General features: G+C 35.0%; 1 protein-coding gene across 1 annotated transcript; it reads left to right on the forward strand.

The window, feature by feature from the left end:
• The first annotated feature begins 203 nt into the window (after window positions 1-203).
• On the forward strand, window positions 204-4,269 carry LOC107475415 (patellin-6). The gene is made up of 5 exons (XM_016095042.3): window positions 204-1,058; window positions 1,268-1,578; window positions 1,784-1,908; window positions 2,693-2,834; window positions 3,539-4,269. The coding sequence occupies exons 1-5, from the start codon at window positions 566-568 to the stop codon at window positions 3,800-3,802; spliced, it is 1,335 nt and encodes a 444-aa protein (XP_015950528.1). The 5' UTR covers window positions 204-565; the 3' UTR covers window positions 3,803-4,269.
• Window positions 4,270-22,889: the final 18,620 nt, after the last annotated feature.

The raw sequence follows: 22,889 nt of genomic DNA on the forward strand, positions 1-22,889 counted from the left end.
TAATTTAAAAATTGACAAATATAAAATACATTAATACAAATTTATTTTTTATCAGAATTAAATTTACGAAATTCTTTTTATGCAAACTATATAGTAATTTATTTTTAAATATTTATGGTAGTACTTTGCTAAAGCTAAACAGTGCTTAATTAAGATATTCTAACCAGGCCATTCAGGCCAACACAACTCAACTTTTTGAAACTCTGCAGAAAAGAAAACGCAATGCAGTGGAATGATTGAAACACAGCGCGTGCTCTCACTCACTCACTCTCTCTCTCTCTCTCTCTGTCTGAATCAACACATTCACATTCAAACTCTCTCTTTCTCTTCTTCCTTCCCCATACAACAATAACAACAGCAACAACAACCTTTGTCTTTGTCATTTTCCTCTCCTGCTTCCAAAACTCACATCTCGCTTCTCCCTTCTCTTCTTCTTCTTCTTCCCTCGTCTCCTTTTCTCTCTCTGAAGAAAGTTCTGCTTTTTACAAGCATTGGATCACTGAATCACCGCCCCATTTTGTTCTAAGGCCTCAAAGGCTCAAACCCAGTTGCATTCTCCATTTTCATGCAGAGATTCCATCTGGGTCTCTCTCAAAATCGAACCTTGATGATGGATTCAAGTGCCCCAAACACACCCTCCTTTCAGAATACCCCAGACTCTAACATCACCACCAACACTCTCTCTCCAAAGCCTTACAAGAAGAGCTTCGTCACCACTCTCATGGAGGCAGCAACACTCCGCACTCCTTCCTTCAAAGAAGACAACTACTTCGTCTCTCTCCTCAGACCCTCAGAGAGAAAGGCACTTCAAGAACTCAAGGAAAAGCTCAAAGCTTCTATTGACAGTAAGAATGGTGAAAATGATGGTGCTGTTATGTGGGGGATTCCACTCCTTGGTGGTGATGATCGTGCTGACGTCATACTCTTGAAGTTCCTTAGAGCAAGGGATTTTAGGGTTGCTGATGCACTCACCATGCTCCTTAAGTGCTTGCAATGGAGGAAGGACTTTGGTGCTGAAACCATTGTTGATGAGGATTTGGGATTCAAGGAGCTTGAAGGTCTTATAAATAAACATTTCAAATTTGTCATCCTTTTTACTCTTAAAAACTTTATTTAAAGATCTAAAAGTAGAAATTCATGCATTGAATTAAGTGTTACTAGAATATTAGGTTTGTTACTTTGGATATTTAAAAAAATCCCTCATTACCAATTTATTTATAAAATTGTCACACTTATTATTGTATTTGGTGTTTGTGCAAAAAAATAGGTGTGATAGCATATATGCAAGGGTATGACAAAGAAGGGCATCCAGTGTGTTACAATGCATATGGTGTTTTTAGGGATAAGGAAATGTATGAGAGGATCTTTGGTGATGAAGAGAAGCTGAAGAAGTTCCTTAGATGGAGGGTTCAGGTCCTTGAGAGGGGCATCAAGCTCCTACATTTCAAGGCTGGTGGGGTCAATTCCCTTATTCAGGTCACTGACCTTAAGGACATGCCCAAAAGGGAGCTTAGGGTTGCTTCTAACCACATCCTCTCCCTCTTCCAAGACAATTACCCAGAGATGGTGGCTCGCAAGGTACAATCTTTTCCAATAATTATTCAAAAAAAAAGGAATCTTTTGATGGGTCTAGTTAGGGATTTAGATTTTGTTTGTTTTATTAGGGGGAAAAGAGGGAACTTTTCTTGAGTTGGTTTGTTTTCTAGTTGAGTTCTCTCAATGTACTCATATCTTACATGTGACAAATTTTTTAACCTTTTTTTTTTCTTGTGGGGTGATTCAGATTTTCATCAATGTGCCATGGTACTTCAGCATGTTGTATTCAATGTTCAGCCCGTTTCTGACTCAAAGAACCAAGAGCAAGTTTGTGATCTCTAAGGAAGGAAATGCTGCTGAGACGCTCTACAAGTGAGTTCTAATTTGGTTTAATTAATGTGCAGATTCACATATCCATTGTTCTAGAATTTTTTTATTTTTATTTTCCCTTTTTCCTCTCTTTTTTTTAATTAGAATAATTCAAAAATATCACGGATTCTTAGTCATTGATTTTGGATTTTATTAATTAATTTAATTTCAATATATTATCACATCACTAAAAAAAATTTTAGTTGCCTTGATTAAACTCTTAATTAACTAATTAATGCCTTCTATTGTTTGAGTTGTCTGCCCTCTATATGGATGTAATGTCCATTTTGACCCTGGAATTTTGTTTTAGTCAATTTGGTCCTTGACTTTTTAAAATGACAAATAAGTTAATTGTTATCCGTAATAGGTAATTGTTGTGAACGCTCTTTAATTATTAATATGTTAATTTTAGATTTTTGTTAGATATATAGGGCATACTGAATATATTAAACAAAAAATATTATAGTTTTAATTTCATATATTTTTTAAAAAATATTTTTAACCTCTTTTCTAATTATATAAACATCTTGTATAATTTTTAGATATTAATAATTAATAGTACATACTATTTCTAAATTTAATTTAAGAATAATGTCACAGACATGCTCATACATGATTGTATTTTAATGAATTTAAGAGACCAAAATGGGTTACTTCATTTTTTTTTACCTCTTTTTTTTTTATTTTGTCTTGGCTAGTCCTATAATAGAAATTAAAATTCCCACTTTCCTATCTATATATCCATTTTGGGTTTGGTTTCTGAAAGGAGTTTGTTTTTTATGGTCAGATTCATAAGGCCCGAGGATATTCCTGTTCAGTATGGAGGGCTGAATAGGCCCAGTGATTTGCAGAATGGTCCCCCAAAACCTGCTTCAGACTTCACTGTTAAAGGTGGAGAGAAAGTGAACATACAAATAGAAGGAATTGAGGTGACAATAATAACCCTCTTCTTTTTTTTTCACTAAAAAACTCTTCCCTATGCATATTGTGATGATGATTGATTGCTACTTTTGTCATGCAAGTGGTTTCTTTTTCCACATAAAATATATGTTTTTTTTCAATTGATTGTTGTCATGTGCTCCAAAATTTTCAAATCAAAAGTTCTCCTAATTCAAAATTTTACACAATGTTCAAGACAATTTTGGTAGATGTAAAGTGAAATTTTGTAGTAAGAATCTTTTTAAACATCACATATAAATGAGGAATCATCAGCCTTTGTTTTCAATTTAAAGCTTGAACCAAGCATTAAGCATAATAATAATAAGCTTTATGTTTTGGGACAATGCTAAAGGTGTAAGATTTATTTTGGCTTCTTATGGTATCCTCTAGTTTAGGAGGCTAAGGACTAATTTGTCAATGGTTGTGTCGTTGACTAATGGGTTACTGCATACACAACGTGTAAGATTCAAATAATGATAGATGCTACTCTCATGATTTAAATCTACATTAATGGATCGTCCTAAAGCATGATACACTAAGTTCAATTCGGTCCGTCGCAAAATATATCTAAAGTTTTTTGCTAACACAATTTTATGTGTTGTCTCTCTTGGTTGCATCTTGTCCTGTTTTTTATGTTGTGATAATGATGTTTTCTTTGTTTTTTTTTTTATATATGTTGCTGGATTTTGAATAGGCTGGTGCAACCATCACATGGGACATAGTGGTTGGAGGTTGGGACTTAGAATATAGTGCTGAGTTCGTACCAAATGCTGAAGGAAGCTACACCATAGCTGTTGAGAAGCCAAGAAAAGTTATGGCCTCAGAGGAAGCAATTCACAACTCATACACATCAAAGGAACCAGGCAAAATGGTACTCTCTGTTGACAACACTTCCTCGAGGAGGAAAAAGGTCGCGGCGTATCGCTACGTCGTCCGGAAATCCAGTAGTACCATGTAATAATAACAACCTCAATTTAGATTTTAGGACTTTCTATGATGTTTTTCCTCTTTTCTTGGTTTTTTGGATGGTCTAATTTTATGCTTATGAACTCGTTAAAGCCCTATTTAGAAGTATTAATGGTAATGTACTAATGCAATGTAAAAAAGGATGAGGGAAAATGGTTAGTGTATTATTATTGCTTGGTATAGAAGAAAAGCAATTAAGGTTGCTTATATAACATACCATGTTACTGTTTTTGTTTGTCCTTGTGTTTGTGACGTTTTGTTTGTGGGATTTACTAATATGTCCTTTTCTGGGGGGTGGAGCACATGGGGGAATTTTGAATTGGAAATGGTTAATGGTGTGAATCCAAGATAGAGAAGAAAAATTGGCAATACTTTTTGTTGCTTTTGGCCATTGTGTATTATGCAATCTAATAGAAGAAATGGTTGGTGAATGAACAATCTATATTTTTATGATTCGAAGTAATGTTTGTGTGTTGGCTTGATTGGTTAAAGGAACATCACTTGAGATGTGTTACCATAAATGAAAAGGAAAAATGGAAAGTTAGATGGATATTCATTTTGATTGTACCTAGTTGATGCAAGCTTTTGGTTTTTATTATTTGGCCAACACAAATTAATCACTTTATTGTTGAGACTTGAGATGACAGAAAATCATTTAAAATGATTTAGTAGATTCTTTTGGGTAGAAAAAAAAAAAAGAACCAATGGTGAAATTAATCTTTGAATATCACCTGTTCTTTAAATTGGTCATCAGAATTTTTTTTTTTTATTAAATTTGTCTTTCAAAGAGTTTAAGTTAGTTATATTAGTTTTTTTGTCATTTTTGTTTCTAATGACATCTAAATTTGCTGATATGGCATGTTAAGTAACACCATAACATACATCAAATAGTTCTAATTGACTACTAACATAATAAATTTATGAAGTTAGATCAAATTAACCTCAAATTGAGGGATTTCAATGTCTCAAGATTTCTTCTCAATTAGGTTTTAATTTGATTTAATTTCATAAATTTATCATGTTGATAGTCAATGAGGACTATTCAGTGTGTATTGTGATGTCATTTAATATGCTACATTAACAAATTTTGATGCCGTTAATAAAAAAGTGCTGAAAAAGCTAGCGTAATTAACTTCAAATATTTGAAGGGCGTATTTGATTAAAAAAATTTTTGAAGACCAATTTAAATAACAAGTGATATTTCAGGACGAATTTGACCATTTTTTCGTAAAAATAACAACAAACTAAAATAAATTAGTACCATCTTGATTTAATAAAGTAAGATTTCATTAGGAGTATTGATCATTGAAAAAACACACTCGAATAAAACTCATTTTTTGTCAATTTTCAGCCACTATATTTATTGTTTTAGACATATACGACCAAAAAAATACCATAAACACTGTAGTAAAACTAAAATTTCTGAAGCAACTTTGTTTAGCTCATGTTTTTAGTAGAGATATTTACATGATAGTTGATATATATGATATCCTATGTTTAAATTTTATTGTTCGCATTTTAAAAAAAAATAAAAAGAAAGAAAATAAGTACGATAAATTTATGTTCATTCAAGAATTCATCATAAGATTAATGTAAAATAATGCATATAAAATGAGTCTTTTATATATCAGTCAAATTTCAAAATAGCCCTTGGCTATGCATACTAAAATAATTCTTAAAATTTTAACTGCACGAATATGATTTCAGATATTAATAAAAATGCATCACGTTAATTTTTCAATCGTTTTTGTCGAATAATTTGCTGATAGGAGTTAACATAGTGCACTTTTATCAATTTTAAAAATATAATTAATATAATTAAAATTTCAAAAACTATTTTAATAGATATAATCAATCTCAAAAATTACTTTGAGACTTAACTATCTAGAAATAGAAGACAAAAATTAGTATAAATATATTAGATTTTTTATTTAAATTAAATAAATATATAAATTACAGAAATAGATAAAATATGAGATATTTACAAAAATACGTACTCTTACACATTTCGAATGTTGAGGGGTAAGTTAAAAATTGAATATATCTCGGCATATAAGACTCCGTGCTGTGACTGGGTGACATCAAGACATATCTTGAGTACACCTAGGATATGTATTGTTAAGGATATCAGGGACTGAGCACCCAAGATATGTGGCAACTGAAAAAGGGATCTTAATATCCGAGAAATGTACAATTTGCCTAATTTGAGTCTCAGCATCCGAGATATGCTTGGACGCATATATAAGGTCATAGCAGCCAAAATTGTTATGCATTTGAATAGTTTTTAAGAATTTTGTTAATTTATAAACGCTTAAGTTTGATTTCCTTAAGTAAATATGGCCCTCGAGAATATGTTTATGATGGAGACATTAAGAGACTGAATGCTACCTAGCACGTGGCTAGAGCTTTAGATTTTGAGGTTAGTAGTTTTTTTTGTTTGTTTTATTTTTAGTGAATAATTAGTTTAGATGTTTAGACTTTAGTAACTTAGTTAATGTGGTATGACTTAGTGATTAGACAAAGTTAGACAATTTAAATATATTTAATCAGGTATATTATAGTTTTATATTTTGTATAATTGATTGTAACTAACTGTAACTTAAGTTAAATAAATAAAATAGGTAACTATTAATTGGTGAAATTAATAGGTAATTAATTGAAGTCGTGTCCAAATGTGACAGTCACATTAGAATAGTGCAACATGAATCATTTTATTTTTTATATATTTCTTGATAGTCTTGTCTTTAGTAAGTGCTATGAATATTAGCAGTACAAATTATATTCGTACTATATCTATTGCATTTATTATCGATGTTTATCTACTTGATTTAGAATTTTTAGTAATGGTTAAACACAATTAATGGTTTAGACGAGATTGATATGCAAGTATAAATGTTATGGATATTCCAGAGACCATGGTTATTGTTGTGACGCCGTGTGTGACCCTGCGTTTCTCCCGCTGGACATCCTATTGCCTTATATTAGGGAGGCAAAATTTGGGCATGTAGTAGAATTGAGAGATTTCATGTTTGACAATTTTTTTATCTCTGCATTTGTCGAGTGGTGGAGGCCCGAACCTACACGTTCCACCTTCCATGTGGTGAGGTCAACATTACGCTCCAGGATGTTGCCTACCACATTGGTCTGCGCACTAATGGAAAGCCGATTGGAGGTTGTACCAGAGACTTCGAGCAATGGCATGAACACTCCATGTGGGAGTGGGTTGAGAATTTACTTGGCGCCAGGTCACCACCACAGTCAGAGGGATGGAAGCAGGTTTTCGAGGTGAGAATGATGTAACACTCTAACTATCAAAATGTCACGCTTCCGGCTGCGCTACTCTGATAGCTCGGGTATTACGACAACTTCATGTATTTAATAGTAAAATATTAGCTTTTAACTCGAAACCGTGCCGCTATTTTATTTGAAAAACCAGAAAAACACTTTTACAATAAAATAAACAAGCATATACATAAACAAAACTCTTTACCCAAGTAACTTATGCATATTATATACATACAAATCATACAACTCCTATCCATCTTACAAAATTGTAATATTAATAGCGAGAGAAGAATAATAATAACTCAACTAATTCCAATATAAAAAATCATCTTCAAAACTCAATTCAGGACCAACAATTCAAACCAATTTCCAATGTTAAAATCATTTCCAATAAATCAACAAAGTCCATTCCTAATATCCCAAATCGTTTCAAATGCCGATTCATTTTCAATATCCAAGTCACCCCAAACCAAGAAAATCATTTTACATAGTATCTAATTAAACCAACTTTCCAACTCAATAATTAGAAACAGTCACAATTCAGTCATCATAATAACCTTAAACCAAGTACATAACCCAACTAAGCATCTTCAATCAATCAATAAATCATTCAAACTAGCATTTATATTCATTCCAGACAATTCAGTTCAATTCATAAAACTTGCGAAATCATAAAAATATATTTTTCTTATTAATATCGATTTAAAACAATTCTTAATAGTAAATTAAGTTTAAGAAATTGCCCCTACCTCGTTTGCAACTTAATCACGCGACAAAACCCTTTTTTTCTTGTGGCCCGTAAAAGCCACAGCTCCGGACCATTTTCGAGGAAACAACTGCGACTTCAAACACGACATGCAAGCATCGATACTCAACCCTATGACATCCATAACTTAAAATCCTCAACAACTGATTACCAGAACAATAACAACGTGAGATTCGAAGTGAGAGCAACTTACATTCATGAATAAGAATGACGAAATGGACATGCATCTTCGAAGCAACCTCCGGCAACCTTCGACACCGACAACACTGTTACTCGGCAGCCAGAGGCTCGGCAACTGCGTCCCCAACAACAGCGGCGGAGCACGTAAACAACGGCAACGCATGCAGCGGCAGTGACAAGTTCTTCTCTCTCTCTTCACACTCGTCTCTCTCTCTCTCTCTCTCTCTCTTTGCAGGTCTGTCTCTTGGCGGCGGCTCAATGGCGGATTGACGGCGATGATGTGCGGCTTGTGATGATGATGGCGATGGCTCCACGGCGCCGAAACAGCGACAGGAATGGGTGACTCGACGGTAGTAAGGAGGCATGGCGGCTAGGTGACAGCGCTGCCTCCTATTCTCCCTTGAATCTCTATCTCTCTTTCGGCCTTCCTTTCTCCCGCACGGCTCTTCTGTGAAGGCGACGGTGATGGTGCGACAGCAGTTCCCTTCCTCCTTCATCTTCTTCTCCCTCGGTTCCCTCTTCTTTCCTTCCCTTGCTTTCTCTCTTCAGCGTCTGTGTGTGTGTGTTTGTCATCTTTGTGTGTGTGTGTGGGTGGTGTTATGCGCGTGTGTGTATTTGGGAAAAAGGGGAATGTGGCAGTGGGTGAGGCAGTGAGTGGCAGTGAGGGGTTAGGGTTAGTGGGTTCAATTTGAAAATTTTTGGGTAATTTAGATAATTTTTATAAAATTAGGGGTACTTGAGTAATTGAAAACTAATTTTAATCCAACACTAATATTTATAAAAATACTAATTATCAAATTACGATTTATTTTCAAAAAATGCTCTGATTTAATAATTAGAGATAATCAAATTAATTTCTTTTAAAATCATAAAATAAAGCTCAAAATCTGAATATTCTAAATTAAACAAATAAAATATTCATTATTATTCAAACACCAAAGCCTAAAGTCAATAATAAAAAAATATCTAATTAATATAAAAATCTTTTAAAAAATATAATCTTAAATAAATAGAATAAATCGTAAAATAACTTACTTATTAAATTTTTGAAAATCTGGGGTCTTACAAATGACCTGGCCGAGGGATAGAGTTCTACACATTCTAGCTGAGACAGCTCCGAATACACTCCGTCAGTATGTTCGATGCTACTTGATGATTATTATTGGGGAATTTTTGTTCACGGACAAGTTTGCTACACGTATCCCTTTGAGATGGCTGCCGCTACTGGAGGATTTCCATTATTGCAGCTAGTTGTCATAGGGGGTCTGCACTGTTCTATCATACGTACAACTCACTGCGCACCGCAGTAGGGTGTGATGTGAGCGACATTGTGGGATGCATACCGCTTCTTGTCTCTTGGATCTACGATAGATTTTCGTGTTTTAGTCTGGTAGGATATAACATCGTCAGGGTCCACTTGTAGCTATGTATGTACATATTGTAAATGTTGATAGCAGGACTAGGTATATACATATGCGTAGATTGGCAGGACTAAAACAACAAAGTAGAGATCGTTATGATGGCAGGATCCAAACTCTACATCGTCGCATCGATGGCCTCACATTTGACCAGGTACGATTTTTTTTGTTTCTATATTATTTCATGCATTGGTATGTCATTCCTAATTATGGTACTTTAACACTGTGAATAGTTTTGATGTACACCATACGAGAATCTCCAACTACGCCAGATTGCGCTTGACTGTCTTATGAGTGACGCGGAGATTTATAGATGGAGGGCCGTTGTCCCTCTCGTCTGCTTTCACTTTGTAGAGTTTCATCACATTGACAGAGTGAAGAGGCAGCTCGGGAGCATCAGCACAGGCCAGCGGATCTAGTGAACGTCGAAGAGTATCTTTTCAAGATGACGAGGGGAGATGAATCCTAGTGGCCTAACGTGCATTGTGAGTGGAACGATTTATTCAGGGGTCGTTACTAGCTGAAGCACTTGGTTACGATTGATGGCCATCCTGACCTTCGTCCGACATAGAAGTACCTCACCTGGTGGCAGTAGGCATGTAGAGTTAAATTTCTATCAGGAGAGGAGGCTCTTGCCAATCCCAGAGCAGCAGCACCACCGGCTGATATCCTTCCTGCGGCTCTTGAGTCAGAGAGATGACTTACAGTTACCACAAGATGTCCTAAATCGAAGACGACGAGTGAGGAGGCATGCTCGAGATGAGAAATTGTTAGACGAGGATGCTGAGTATGCACGGAAGGAGGATATACCGGAGGATCACACAACCGATGTACATGCAGAGATTCCCTCCTATATTGTCCCTGTTGACCTTTATCATGGGTAGCTCCAGCACTGCTCACCACCCAGATAATGACACCCCCTAGGACTAGACCCAGTTTGGAATTGGCTCTAATGTTGAAATAAACTTCAATGACACGTTCCATATTGTCACTGCGACTGGGGATGCGATGGATGAGTTCGCAGGTCGCTATCGGCAGCGGAGAGACTATACTAACATACCAGGCTCATCGAGCGGAGTAGCTGTTCAGCATGGATCAACACCATCATCGTATTACTAGACTCCACCACCACCCCACCATCAGTATGGATCCGCACCATCATTGTATTATCAGACTCCACCACCACCACCATACCTACCTCTGTCGGGATCGGTCTGGCTACCGTCTCCTCCGCTGCCACCTATACATGGAGCAGTTCCTCCACCACCACTACTATAGCGGACACCCCCCACTGCGAGCCATCTAGGTATTCGTCTTCGGCCAGCCCATCCTCCAACGGTGACTCATCCTCGTGGATGTGGGTATGGACACCATTTGGACCCCGCAGGCAGACGGCGTTAGTATGTAGTTTAGATAGATGTTCTTATGTTCTATACATTATCTGACTTTTTATATTGTACCATTATATGTTAGGTAATCGGATATTTCGTGTGTGGCTATATATTATGCAGTATTACAACCATGAGTTATGTTTTTAATGTTAATGCTTTAACTTGATATGAAAGCAACATGACTAAAGAAAAACATATACAGTAACAGGTGTATGTTCCACCGAACCTACGCACCTCCTTACAAATTACTCGTGGATGTCAACATTCAGTATAACACAAAATTAACGTAATAGACTTTAATTCATCCAAAATAAATTGTAAATATACCAGTAGTTCAAGTTATGGCGTAGTGCCACACGAAGACTTCATGGATAATTGTTGGTGAATTACTTGCAACGTCAATGGTATTTAAGCCTATCCGACTCCAAAATTCTGTACTTTGCATTCCGTCGAATACTATATTTCTTCACTGCCATTAGAACTGCATCACAATTCCTGAACCTATGGCCAACTCGAAATTCCACCCTGGTGTATTGTAATCCTCCCCCTTCAAAGTGTGATCATGACTAAGAACTTCTAACAATTGAGTAATGACCAAAGGGGGAGGCAAGAGAAACCGACCCACATTGCCGGTGGGAGTTTCTGGCATATACTCATCAGTAGAAGCAGTATCGCTAGACGACATGGACCCGACAACATGAGTTGAATCGCCCTCACTGTGGTACTCGTCGTTACTATCATGAGGCTAAGAGTAGTGAATTGGTATGGCCTCCAGCGGGACAACTTTAGGACTTGAAGGAGACGGTCTACCACTAACAACCACATCACGGATCGCAGCATACAACTCCATCACATGTTATGGCATTAGCCATGCATGTACGTCGAACATTACCCTCACATGCTAATCCCCGTCAATCCAAAATAACCTGTTGGTAAATCCACCATTCGGAAGCGTGTGTAAAAATTTATATGCAACCTGTCCAACCTCTTTGGTACCTATTCCACCCATATTGGTCAGCATGATCGTCTTTAGCGCATGTAGGATATCAACCCGGTTGGAGTGCAACATGGCAATCTTATCAGACTCGAAAACCACTCATTCATTTCTGTGTTTTACTATCCCATTGGGATAAACTACAACAAAAAAGAATTTATTATTCTCCATCAAATCAAAATGGAAAGAAGAAAAAGAAAATATTGATTTGTGAATTGTGAGGAGATGGTTGAGGGGTGAACTCTATAAATAGAGTTATTTTTCAATATATATTGGGTACAGAGACATCTAAACCATAATACACATATCCTGGGTGTTGAGACCCAAATTACACCCTTAACTATATCTCGGATGTTGAGACCCCATAAGGAGGATTGTATATATCTCAAGTACTGAGATTCCTTTCTCAATTGCCACATATCTCAGGTATTCAGTCTCCGATCTCCATAATAACACATATCCCGGGTGTACCTAGGATATGTTTCGGTGTCACCCGATCACAGCATGGGGTTTCAGACGCCGAGATATGTTCAATTTTTAACTTACCCCTCAACATCCGAGATGTATAAAAATACGCCTTTTTATAAATACCTCACATTTTATATATTTCCGTAATTTATATATTTATTAATTTAAATAAAAAAATCCTAAATATATCTGGTATCAAAACTTGGACCAAGAGGTAGGGGTGGCAACGGGGCAGGTAAGGGCGGATTTTTTCTTTACCCGACCCCGCCCCGTCGTACAACAACCCGCATAGAATCCACCCCTTTTCTACCCGCGGATAGTAAAACGTTGAACCTTAACCCGCATCGCTCCTACCCGCCCCTATAATTATTAAAATTCAATAAATAAAATAAAATTTTAAAGTTTATATAACCACCATCATATACATAATATAAATTAAAGTAAAAATTTAAATATAATACAATATTATTAATCATTTACTAATTATTTTATATATATTATATATATAACGGGTGGATAGAGGCGAATATTACCTAAACCCGACCCCGTCCCTTTCCGATGTAGGGCGGATAATTACCCGCGAGTTCGGGTGGTGTTGCCATCCCTACCAAGAGGATAATAGTGAACTAGTGATTGATGAATGAGAGTTCAAAAGTAAGAAACGGGAAAAGGGGGTAGCGGATAGTAAAATAATGAAGTAACGTGTTGAAAGAGTTATAATTGGATTGTATAATAGTGGAACCTCTTACAAACCACACCATAGCCTTTTCCTTTATGTTTTGAAAGTGATGTCTATGTTGCTGCTGGGTTTGGTTATTAGGTTAACCTGAACCCACTTATTAGGTAGGGGCCTTTACCCTTTTTCTTTATGCAATTTTGAATTCTGATTCTCTTCCCTTCTCATCTCTTCCTCCTTTCAGCTTTCTTTTCTATGCTTTGATCCGTTAGTTTCATACATACAAACATCTTACATTTGTTAATGTATTATAATATCATTTAATAGATAATATAATATATTTATTGACAAGTCACATACATAAAATAATAACTTTTGCTAAGAGAGATCTATGGATCACCTATGCATGGAATTTTAGTCTAATTTATTTATACTCCCACACTCTTAACTTTTTTTTTTAATGATTTAACATAAGTAATCTTTAAGATTAACGAAGCTAGAAATTTTTAACAAAAAAAACCTTCTTCGCTTAGAATGTAACCAAGTGTTAAAGTAGCCAGTTCTTAAAAACCCAAAATTGGGTCTTGTCATGTATTAATGAATTAATTAATTAATAATTGTATATGTGATTCTGCAAAGGTTCTGTATAAGTTGTCTTCTCATCATGGACTGCATTGATTATAGTAGTTTACTAGTACAACAATGTATCACGTATGGCATCTTTTTCAAACCAGCAGCATTGAATTTTGAAAATGTTGATAAATGAATTTGTTTAGTTTTAAAGAAAATTAATAAAAGCATTTGATTTTTCAGAAAAAAAAAAGATCTTTTACTCACTCCATCCCTTTCAAAACATTTGTGATTTTAAAATTTATAATTCAAATTATATATTACTTAGGCTCTTAATAATATTTCTTGATATAAATTTGTCAAAAATTATTTTAAATATAGAATAAAGATAATATTTTAGTTGAATATTGATATTTGAAGTGTATTATAATATTGTAAATATATAAAAAATATGTCCAACACACACATATTCTGCGTTAGGACTGAAAATAAGTCAAGCCAACTCTTCAGCCAACTTGAACTCGACTCGTTAATAACTCGATAAGCTAAATTCGTGAGCTGATGAGACAAATAGATAAATAATATATAAAATTGATCTTTTTAAATATTTTTAAAATATATATGTTATAATTTATTGATATAAAATTATAGGTTATATTCCTATTATTTGAGCCAGCTCGTGAGCTTTCGGTAAACCGAGTTTGAACTTAAAAAATAGGCTTAATTGTTAATGAGTCGAGTCATGAATCAAACTCAATTTTTGTGAGTCGAGCTTGAACTTAATCTAACTCGGCTCACTTCCAATCCTATCCTACGTGTTGACAAAATAATGACATGTGTCCAATACACATTGTGTGTTGCTATAGAATGATAACATGTATTCAATACACACCCTACGTGTTAACTCTCTACCTATTAAATTCACCAACATGTAATTACATCAAATAATTTCATTTTCAACCAAAACACTAAAATTTCTTCTATATAAAAAAATTAGCCTAAATTTGTAAATTCCAAATAATTAAATTATCACCATATCAAAGTATAGCAATTAGCACATATATCAAGCATTGAAGATTAATGTAATGCATAGTGTTGTACGATTTTCACCATGTGAAGGAAGAAACACATGAACATTGGGTTGTCCTTTCAGGTTTCATCCATTGTATTGCTTGTGACTTATAAGCTGCAGAATAATAATAATAATATTTTTTTCTCTAGGATTATTCTATGAATTTGTCTTGTTGATTTTTGCGTCTTACATAAGTAAAAAAAGGGTGTCCAAGTACTGTCCCTTCTTTAATGGAACATGTACTTTATGTTATACATTAGGGAAGCATTGCCAGAATTTACAGTCTATGCATTCGAGTGTGGGGTGAGTTAGCACTGTGTATGCAGCATCATTTGTTTATTGCTTTAAATAAATTTTTATTTTCTTTTTATTATAAAAAACTGCAACATTTTGTCCTTGTAATTTGTAAATTTTTATTTTTGTTTAATTTTTAATTTGATACATGTTAACGTGATAAATTGAATTACAACGTACACCATGTTAGTTAGCTTTTAACATGTTATAGTAGTATGTAACAAACAAATTAATGATATGGGAACAAAATCAAATATTTCAAATTTGAGCTAATCGAAACAAAAACTATGAATTTTACGTGAATTTTCTCATTGTTTCCTTCTGTTATTTTTTGGGGGTTAACATCCCTTGTTTCTTTCTCTTTTTGGCAGGCATATCCCTTGTTTCTTTTACTGGGCTATCTTTTTTCGGTTTTTGTCAAAAAAGTTCATTGTTCTCTATGGAAGAATAATACAACATGAAGAGACACGCTAAGGCCCAGTAGTAGGCCCATGTGCAAACTTGACAAATCTGACCTAAAATGGAAAAAATAATTTCCGACACGCTAACACAGTAAAAAAAAAAGGGTAAAGATTCACCATGGTAGATTCATAATTATCAAAACTAAACGGGTTATCAATCCGACTAAGTTATTAAATCACTGAATTAATGGTCTAATTGATGGATAATTGGTTGAACTGTTTCACTCAATAATAATTAAATAAATATCTATAATCATAATAAAAATATGAATTTAATTTAAATTATCAAATTGGGCCAAACTTTATATAATATATATAATTATTAGTCTTTAATATGATAAGTAGTAATCGAAAGGCGTTTTTTTATAATATATATTAATTTGTGAATTGTGATTTGTGAGATTGAGTTTTGGGTATTATAGTAATTGCCAAACAGCAAGAGAATGCTAAATCATTTTTATATTTGTTCGGTCAGTGTTTATGATGCACGGACATTGATACGGATACGAGATACGATACGATATGGGACACGTCAACACATGAATTTTAAAATCTTATGTGATACGGAACCACGCATACATATAAAATATAAAGTATTTTTTAGATAAATTGTAATAATATTTTGATATTTTATTGATATTAAAATATAAATTAAATTTTTTAATTATTTTTTAATGTCTTATTTTAATTATATCAAGTATTTAAAATATTTTTGTTTTAATTAATAATAATATATGCTATATCTAAATTTATTTTAAGAATATATGTTAAGAATAAGACTAGACATTCTGACACGTGATGATATTTAGGTGTGTCCTAGCGTGTTCGGAGAAGAATTTTTTATTTTTTATTTTTTATTAAGACACGGTTGGACACAGCATATACGCGTATCGGACGAGTGTCGGTGAGTATCGTGCCCAAAATGTGTCCGACACGCAGACACGGCAAATCAGCGAAGTGTCTGTGCTTCATAAGTCGGTGCTAAAAGGAGTCCGGAGTTGTTATAGTGTTCCAAACTTAATTTTAAAGACTACTACAGTGCACAAAAAAGCTCTATATCCATGTAAAAATTACATGGATATTATCCAAGTACCTTCTATTTCACGCGTTTTCTCCCACCCACACTCATTTGTTTTACACGCGCCTCATATAACGTGTATAACGTAATCCTTCTTTTGCGTGATCAACCTTTTTCAACGTAAACCTTGTTTTCTTCTCGCATTTTCTTTCTTTCTTTCTTTCTTCTTCTTCTTCAACCTAATTAAATTCGTTGTTCTCCTATGTTCGTATTTTTCTTCTCTGCATTATGGATCTGGATTGACTTCAACGTAATTAGCTTCGTCGTTCTTCTTCTTCTTCGTTTTCTTCTTCGATCTGCACTTCTGAATTGAAACAATGAATGAATCAACTTTAAATCAGTTGAATGAGTGCGATTTGGATAATTCTTCCGAAACGCATCAATTTGATGAGGTTTGGATGATTGAATTTTGAATCGAATTCAATGGAATGCAATTGATAATTTTATTTGAATTGAATTGAATGGATTGAGGTGATCTGTATCTGAATTGAATTGAATTGAATTGAATTGATAATATGTAAATTGTAGACAGAGTTATTTTGAATTTGGTTTTGTATAATGGTTTCGTTCACTGTGAGTAACTGTACAGTTTGATAAGTACTATAGAGTTGTTTCACCATGTTTATGTGTTCGGTTCGGTATGCAGAAAGGAGTCTTAAAAAATTAGATGAATATATTCTATTTTGTTCCCTAAGCACTATATAATTGTTTTACCATAATTAAGATTTCGGTTCACCGTAATTAAGATTTCGGATCATCGTGCAGACCAGCTGTGTTCCGGATGAAAAATTTGTCCCAAAGGTGGAAATGATTTTCAAGACACTAGAAGAAGCTGGAAAGTTCTACAAACATTATTCCAAACTTGCCGGTTTTTCTACGAAATTAAGGAACACAACTCGGGACGGAGACAAGATTAAGAATCAACTAATTTTATGCACCAGAGAGGGGAGGTGGAAATCCAAGATATCTCCAATTTTGAAGACAAACCCTTCTGTTGGGTTAAATTGTCCGGCCAGAATTTACGTACACATAATGAAGGATGTTGGTCTTTGGACAATTTCCAAAGTTATTTTGAATCACTCACATCCTTGTTGTCCAGACCAGGCTGAGATGCTCAAACAACACAGGGAGCTTAGCATGTTCGTCCGTCGTACCATCGAAACCCACGAGGAAGCCGAAATCAGACCGAGCAAAACTTACCAATCATTTGTGACAGCAGCTGGCAGCCATCGTGAACTAGGTTTTATAGAAAAAGATGTCAAGAATTACATCACAAGAGAAGTACGGAATATTTCTGAAGAAGACGATGCCAAAGAATTTGGGAAGTACCTAGTAAGAATGAAATAGAAGAACCAAAATTTCTTCTTTGAGCTCAACCTTGAAGGCGATCACTGCATTAAACATGCATTCTGGGCCGATGCAAGAGCAGGGCTGAATTTGAGTATTTCGGAGACATGGTTTCATTTGAAACCACCTATAACACAAACAGGTATTCGGTTCATTCGAATATATTTTGATGTTCAGTGCATGTATATATTTCGGTTCACCACGATCTGCTTGTTATTTATGCAGGTACAATTTGGTTTTAGGTTCTTTTGTGGGTGTGAATCACCACGGCCAGTCGACACTTCTCGGATGCTCACTGATGAAAAATGAGGACATCCAATCATTGAAATGGCTATTTGAGTGTTGGCTACGTTGCATGGGAGAGAAGGCACCAAAAGGTATTCTTACCGATCAATGTGCATCGATTCAAAGGGCAATTGAGCTATGCGTGCCAACAACAATTCACTGCTGGTGCATCTGGCACATTATGAAGAAGATCCCAAGCAAATTAAACAGCTACAAGGGACACAATGAAATTGAATAAGAGATGAGTCATGTTGTTTGGAACTCGTACACAAAAGAAGAATTTGACAAAACTAGATCGATTTCCTCAGAAAGTACAGCCTCGGAGGCAACAAGTGGCTTTCAGGTAATTGAGATTTCAATTCGAATTATTTTCATGCTCATATTTTTTCCCCAAAGCATGCACTATTTTCGGTTCACCACACCTTATAGGTTCGATTTGTTTTGTAGAGCTGTACGAGGATCGGCATATACGGATTCCAGTTTACTTGGATCACCACTTCTGGGCCGGGATGAGAAGCACACAAAGGAGCGAGAGCATGCATTCATTTTTCAACAAGTTCATCACACAGAATAGCTCCTTGGGACAATTCGTAAAGTAATACGACAATTGCCTAGCAAGCAGAGAGCAAGCAGAGAGAGAATTCGATGCTGCAGATTTTCACACCATGATACTGTACGCAACAAAATCAGCAATAGAGGCACAGTTTCAGCATCTATATACCCATGAGAAGTTCAGGGAAGTTCAAGCTCAATTCAGAGGTAAAGTGAACTGTATCACAAGATCAATGCATTCCACCCTAGGTTTCACAACATATGAAGTCATAGAGCAGGTTTCCAACTCCACATTCAACAAGTTTGTCGTTACCTATGATGCGGAATCATGAGATGTAAAGTTTCATTGCTAGCTATTTGATTCTAGGGGCATATTGTGCCGCCATTCCCTAAGCGTCCTAAGCTTTGAGCGAGTGGATAACGTGGCACCGAAATACATATTGGAACGCTGGAGTAAGAACATAAAGAGGAAACATACATATATCAAGAGCAGCCAAGATGAACCTCTACTAGAGCCGAGAAGTAAGAGATTTGACGAATTGGTGTTTCAGTTGCATAATATATGTGAATTCATATCCGAGTCTGAAGAGTTGACCGGAATTCTGCACCAAGCATTTGACAAGGTCATGGCGGAGATGGAAGAATATCAAGAGAGAAGCAAAGGAAAAGTTTGTTAACCCACGAAGAAGCGACATTAAGCAATGTGAATGACCTTCAAAGCCCACCACGTGTCAAAACAAGAGGTCGGCCCAAGAATAGACTTGGATCAAACCTGAAAAAAAAAGATCTCAAATACCATGAAGAAAAAGAAAAAGACAGCTCCAAGCAAGGTAAAATTGACTTGCTTTTGATTAGTTAAAAATTAAATTGTTCATTTTGCTAATATACAATTAATTATGTCTTTTGTAATTGAACCTTTTAGACTCTGGATCATCGATTCAGTCAAGCTCCACTCTTTACAATGCACCGGATATGAATTATCCAAGAGAGGATTATATAAGTTTTAGTTTTTATTAATGTAAATTTTTGTTCACCCATGAGCAAATTTTGGTTTACCATGGTTATAGTCGGGTTAATTTCTAACGGTTGTTAGTCTTTAATGAATAGTCACTTTTTGTGAAATTCTATATTGATATATGCAGTTTTTTTATTCGTCTAGTGTATTAATTTCTATGTTGAATAATTAGAATTTGTTTCGAGAAACAGAAATCAGGTGTAGTGCTAGTTACATTTTCTATGTGATTAATTAAACAAAAATTATTAAAAAATCTAAAAGAGTAACATAAATATTTTTAACTTACATTAGTGGAGTTTTAAAACTCTTTCTTGGATGGATTTTCAGGGTTTAGGGTTTGGGTTTAGGATTTTAGGGGTTTAGGGTTTATGGGTTCAGGATTCAGGGTTCAGTGTTCAGGGTTTAGAGTTTAGAGTTTAGGGTTTAGGGCTTAGGGTTTAGGGGTTCAGGGTTCAAGGTTCAAGGTTCAGATTTTAGGGTCTAGGGTCTAGAGTTTAGGGTCTAGGGTTTAGGGTTTAGGGTTTATGGTTTAGTATGTATGGTTTATGGTTTAGGGTTAGGGGTTTAGGGTTTTAGGCTTTTAGGGTTTTATGGGTTTAGGGTTTAGGATTTAGGGCATAGGGGTTCAAGGTTCAGGGTTTAGAGTTTAGGGTTTATGGGTTCAAGGTTCAGGGTTCAGGGTTTAGGGTTTAGTGTTTAGAGTTTACGGTTTAGGGTTTAGGGGTTTAGGATTCAGGGTTTAGAGTTTAGGATTTAGAGTTTAGGGTTCAGGGGTTCAAGGTTTAAGGGTTCAGGGTTTAGCTCTTCGAATTTTGTACAGTGTGTTTGTAACTTTCGGTTCGCCCAGTGTATTAATTTTGGTTCACTGTGTTTTTTTTTGTGTTCGTAATGTATTGGTAAATACAGTGATTGCAGTCACTGAGAACCTAGAATAAAGCAGTAGCCAGATAGTTCCAACAGATATATAAATTAACATCTCAAATGAGTAATCCATCTTGAATCAAATATAAATATTGACATTATTTACATTAATATTGACATATATACATTTGAAGTAAGCATTTTTTGCTTTTTAAACAAGTTAAACAAAATATTGTTAATTACAACCAGTCAATCATAGTATATGCTATTTACTTTCTAAATCCCCAAATGTGAATTTACAATAAAGGTTGGAGAGGGCAGCAGATGGCTTCAGGAATCTTATTGCTTTAGATTCCCAAATCACTTGGTCTCTGATTTTATTCATTTCATGCAACAGAATGTGCGGACCATATTGGTACCTGAAGCTAGCAATCTCTTCCTATATTTCAATTGAAAGGAATTAGTTACATAAGAAATGAACCCAACTGAAATAAGAAAAGAAAGAAGTTTATAAATTTAGAAAGTACTAACTTGTGTCCAAACTTTATATTTATATCTCTTCCCACTTTTGATCTTTTGTGGATCAGTTGTTTCGAGCCATTTCATGACGTATATTCCACAATCATAGCTAAGCAAGAATTGAGTATAATACGATTAATAGTATACAAAATAAAACATATTAAAAATAGCACTATAGAAGAGAAAGATTCTTACTCTGTACGTTGACCATTTAGTTGGATATACTCTGCTTCTACTCCCAGTCCATCCTCCATTAAGGGTTCTGCCCCAGCATAAACCCTCATCTGAGAAATTATTAATCCCGAAAAGGTATACAAAAATTGAAAAAATAAATCAACAACAGTCAACCGAACTCATTTCATGTACTGAATAATTTAGAAGAAAATAACTTACAACAAATTTGTTCAGTTTCACTCTCAATTCAGGTATATCTTTTGGCAGCTTATTGACAGGGTCAAGCACATAGAATTTCTTTTTGTTGACATCGGCAATCCACAACCACCAATGAGCTTCATTGCAAATTAGCACAAATAGCTGAAGTTTGGAAAAATAATAAAATATTTCACTCGAAACAATAGCAAACAAGAGAATTATCGAAGAATTTTTAGAAATTACAACTTACAAATGGATGCGATGCAAGTTTTCTTTTGTCAAGAAACTGGCGGTGGTGGGCATACTGTTCAATATCGAACCGGTAGGCCTTGTTAGTCCTTTTATCAGTATAGGACTCGCCATGTGTTCCCAACATAAAATTCTGCAAAGCAAATATCAGTTAAATCACATTTGCACTGAACCGAACACAATTCATGCACTAAACCGAACACAATTCATGTGCTGAATAATACTTGAAAAACATTCAATTATCAAGAGAAAAGTTTTTTTCATGCAAAAGAACTCAACAAAATACATAACAATCAGGTGAATCAATATTAACATTCCCACTGAACTGAACAACAATCAGCAGTGAATAAGAAATTTAGCTTACCACAATATCCAGCGGAACAATGTATATTTGTTCCGGATACTGGCGAACTTTTATTTGGTTGAGAATCATGTTGTGTATACTAACCACCTACAGGATGAAAATTTATGAGATATACTATATAAGAGTGTTTAGAAAAATCATTAACGTTATTGCAACTGGCAAAGAATTTACCGTGGCATGCACGTGTTCTTTGGGCATTAGAGACATAAAATATTATCTTAACCCTTCGTAAAGTGCCTCATGTTTCAAGACGAATATTACATCATATTCATTGCTACTATCTCTTGTCTGTTTCACATGTGTCATCCAATGATAACACTTTTTAATCAACTCGTTCGTGATTTTTATCTTTTTCTCCGAGGTTTTGAAAACTTCAGCAGCTGGTAAGGTTGGCTTTGAAGTTTTAGCTTCAGCAAACTTTAATGCTGCCGTCACTCCAGCATCTACCACCGTGATGAGCGGATAATTTGTACGCTTTTTGGCATTGTTTTTAGTATGTTTTTAGTATGATCTAGTTAGTTTTTAGTATATTTTTATTAGTTTTTAGTTAAAATTCACTTTTCTGGACTTTACTATGAGTTTGTGTGTTTTTCTGTGATTTCAGGTATTTTCTGGCTGAAATTGAGGGACCTGAGCAAAAATCTGATTCAGAGACTAAAAAGGACTGCAGATGGATTCTGACCTCCCTGCACTCGAAGTGGATTTTCTGGAGTTACAGAAGCCCAATTGGCGCGCTCTCAACGGCGTTGGAAAGTAGACATCCTGGGCTTTCCAGCAATATATGATAGTCCATACTTTGCCCAAGATTTGATGGCCCAAACCGGCGTTCAAAGTCACCCTCAGAAATCCCAGCGTTAAACGC

Source organism: Arachis duranensis, chromosome 2 (assembly GCF_000817695.3).
Source record: "Arachis duranensis cultivar V14167 chromosome 2, aradu.V14167.gnm2.J7QH, whole genome shotgun sequence".
Taxonomy (NCBI): domain Eukaryota; kingdom Viridiplantae; phylum Streptophyta; class Magnoliopsida; order Fabales; family Fabaceae; genus Arachis; species Arachis duranensis.